General features: G+C 65.9%; 1 protein-coding gene across 1 annotated transcript; it reads left to right on the forward strand.

Annotated features, from left to right (window-relative positions):
* Window positions 1-570: 570 nt before the first annotated feature.
* Window positions 571-1,833, forward strand: MNEG_6360 (hypothetical protein; the record flags this gene model as incomplete). The annotated part of the gene is made up of 4 exons (XM_014045163.1): window positions 571-580; window positions 835-959; window positions 1,316-1,423; window positions 1,699-1,833. The coding sequence occupies 4 exons, from the start codon at window positions 571-573 to the stop codon at window positions 1,831-1,833; spliced, it is 378 nt and encodes a 125-aa protein (XP_013900617.1).
* Window positions 1,834-2,555: the final 722 nt, after the last annotated feature.

Genomic DNA, 2,555 nt, shown 5'->3' on the forward strand with positions numbered 1-2,555 from the left:
GGGGTAGGGGTGGGGGGCTGCCGCGAGCTTCGCGGCGCACCGCGCGCGCCGTGCACGCTTTGCTTGCTTTGCCGAGCCCCGCCGCTTGGGCGTTGCGCCGCAGCCGCCCCTGCCGCTGCACACGGCCTTGCGCCTCCCTCGGCTGCTGTGGGACGCGCCGCTCCCGGGGCCTCGCAGCTTCCCGCACGCCTGCTCGACCCCCCTCGCCCCGGGACCCGACTCACGCGCAACCCCACACATCAAAACTCAGAACCACGCCTCGACCCGCCCCCCCTGGTGCTGGTGAACGAAACCCCCAAAAACCTCTCGTAACCGCCCGGCCGAAACCCCGCAGTGTTTGCCGCGCTGTTTGCGGGCGCGGCCCTCTTCAACCGGCTGGAGCTGACCATTGCAAAGGACGACGCCTGGGTCGCCGCCCGTGCCCGCGAGCGGGCCGGGGCGACGCTCCAGAAGATCGCGGCGCTGTGGGACGGTGGGCGCGCGGCGCGTGCGCGCGTGGCAGCGGGGTTGGAGGGTGCTCGAAATTCGGCACGGCGGCCCCTTGCCTGTGGCCGATCCTGGGCCCCTAGGATGCAGGCTTGTGATCATTCTTGCCGCTTTCAGTGCTCAAGCTGCTGCTGAGGCTGTGATCCTTTTGCAGCTGCTCTGATTCCATGTGCGCGCGCACACACACACACACACACACACTCTCTCTCTCTCCCTCTCACACACACACACACACAAACATTCTCTCTCTCTCTCTCTGTCTCTCTCTTCTCACACACACACACACACACACGCGCGCGCACACTCTTCTATCTTACACACACACACACACACACAAACACCCCGCAGCGGAATCCAAGGAGGTCGACAAGATTGCAGAGGTCACCGAGCAGCTCGCGGACACCGAGGGCATCGAGACAGCCCAGGGAGTGCGGCAGGCGGCAGAGGCGCGCATCAGAGCGCTGGACGCACAGGTGCGTGTGTGTGTCTGTGTGGACTAGTGTGGGCAGAGAGAGAGTGTATGTGTGTGTGAGAGAGAGACAGAGAAACAGAGAGACGGAGAGTGTGTGTGTGTGTGCATGTGTGTTTGCATGACACAGTTGCCGCGCTTACGGAGACAGCAGGGCATAGGGTGCTGAGGGGACGCAGGTGCGACTGCTGGGCGTTTCTGTCGTCCTCGCTCCATCACTGAACCCCCCCCCAAAACCCGCCCCCACGCCCGTCGCGCCGCCACCGAGCCACTCCACCGTTCGAGACGCTCACACCTATCACATCGCACACCCCTGTCATCAAACATCTCAACCACCGCCCCCAAAACACCGTACCCCAGGCCAAGCCGCTGTACGACGCCCTCGAGGCAGTGTCTGTGAAGGAGGCCGCCGGCGCCCGCGAGCACGCGGACAGGGGCAAGGCCCTGCAGCAGCGCGCCGGGAAGCTGGTGCGCGCGGTCGCGTGCGTCTGCGCGTGTGTCCTTTTGACCCGCAACGCTGAGCAGGGCTCGCAGCGGGGCTTGCGGCCGGGGACGCTCGGGGTTCCCTGCGCCTGCCACACCATCGTCCCCCACTGAACATGGCATGGGGTAATGGGGAGGACCGAAGGCCCCACAGCCGCCAAACTTCTCACACAGTCCCCAGGAGCGTGTCCGTGACACACACACACACACACACTCATATGCACGCACACGCACAACCTCCCCCTGCAACCTTTTGACAGGTCACCGAGAAGGCCGACCATCTGCGCAAGGGCGCCAGCGCGTCAGAGGCCGCAAAGCGCATCGCGCCGGCTGTGCGCGCGCTGCAGGACGCGCGCGCCGAGTGGGCCGCGGCGGGGGAGGCGCTGCTCGGCTGATGCCAGCTGATGCTTCGCGGCCGCTGCCGCATGGCTTTTTCCTGCTGCAGCAGTGGTTGGTGGCGGCCGGGGCCTCGGCGCCCCTGTCGCGGACCGTGGCCGGGGCCCACGGCTCTAGACATTGGCGGCCGTCGCCGAGCGACCCGCTGCGCGGCGAGCTGCTTGCGGGCAGGGGTTGAGGCTGGAGGGTGGTGGGCCCTCTGGGCAGTCGGCCGCTGATGCCCTCGGGGTGCTGGCGCGGCTGCGTAGGTCAACACTGCACGTGTCTGTGGCCTTTTCTGTCCAAAAGAAATGTTTGCAATCTGATCAGAGCTGTAACACATGTCGTAGATGCAACTTTTGTCGTAAATGCAGCATAGAATGTGAGTGGCATTGACACAGCGAGAGTGCTTGGCAGTCAACCAACAACTGGGTAGGTGCCGAGTTGGCTCGATGGACAGGGCTTGAGACTCAGTATGTGCGGCAACACTTGCAAATTCACAGCGCCAACAGATATCACAAGCCTGATCAGTGCAGGCCCGCAGCCAGGAGCCCGTCTGCCAGGATTCGAGAAGCGGAGCGCGCAGCAGCTACCGCCCAAACCGCAACAGCCGGGCCGGCGGCGGCGGCGCGGCGAGCCCCAGCGCGGCCGCCGCGCCGCCGCAGGCCTCCCGCAAATCCTCGACCGTCGCGGCGACCGCCGCCGTGAACTTGCCGTTCGTGTCGGCGGCGTCCAGCGGCGG

This window comes from Monoraphidium neglectum (assembly GCF_000611645.1).
Source record: "Monoraphidium neglectum strain SAG 48.87 unplaced genomic scaffold scaffold01025, whole genome shotgun sequence".
Classification (NCBI taxonomy): domain Eukaryota; kingdom Viridiplantae; phylum Chlorophyta; class Chlorophyceae; order Sphaeropleales; family Selenastraceae; genus Monoraphidium; species Monoraphidium neglectum.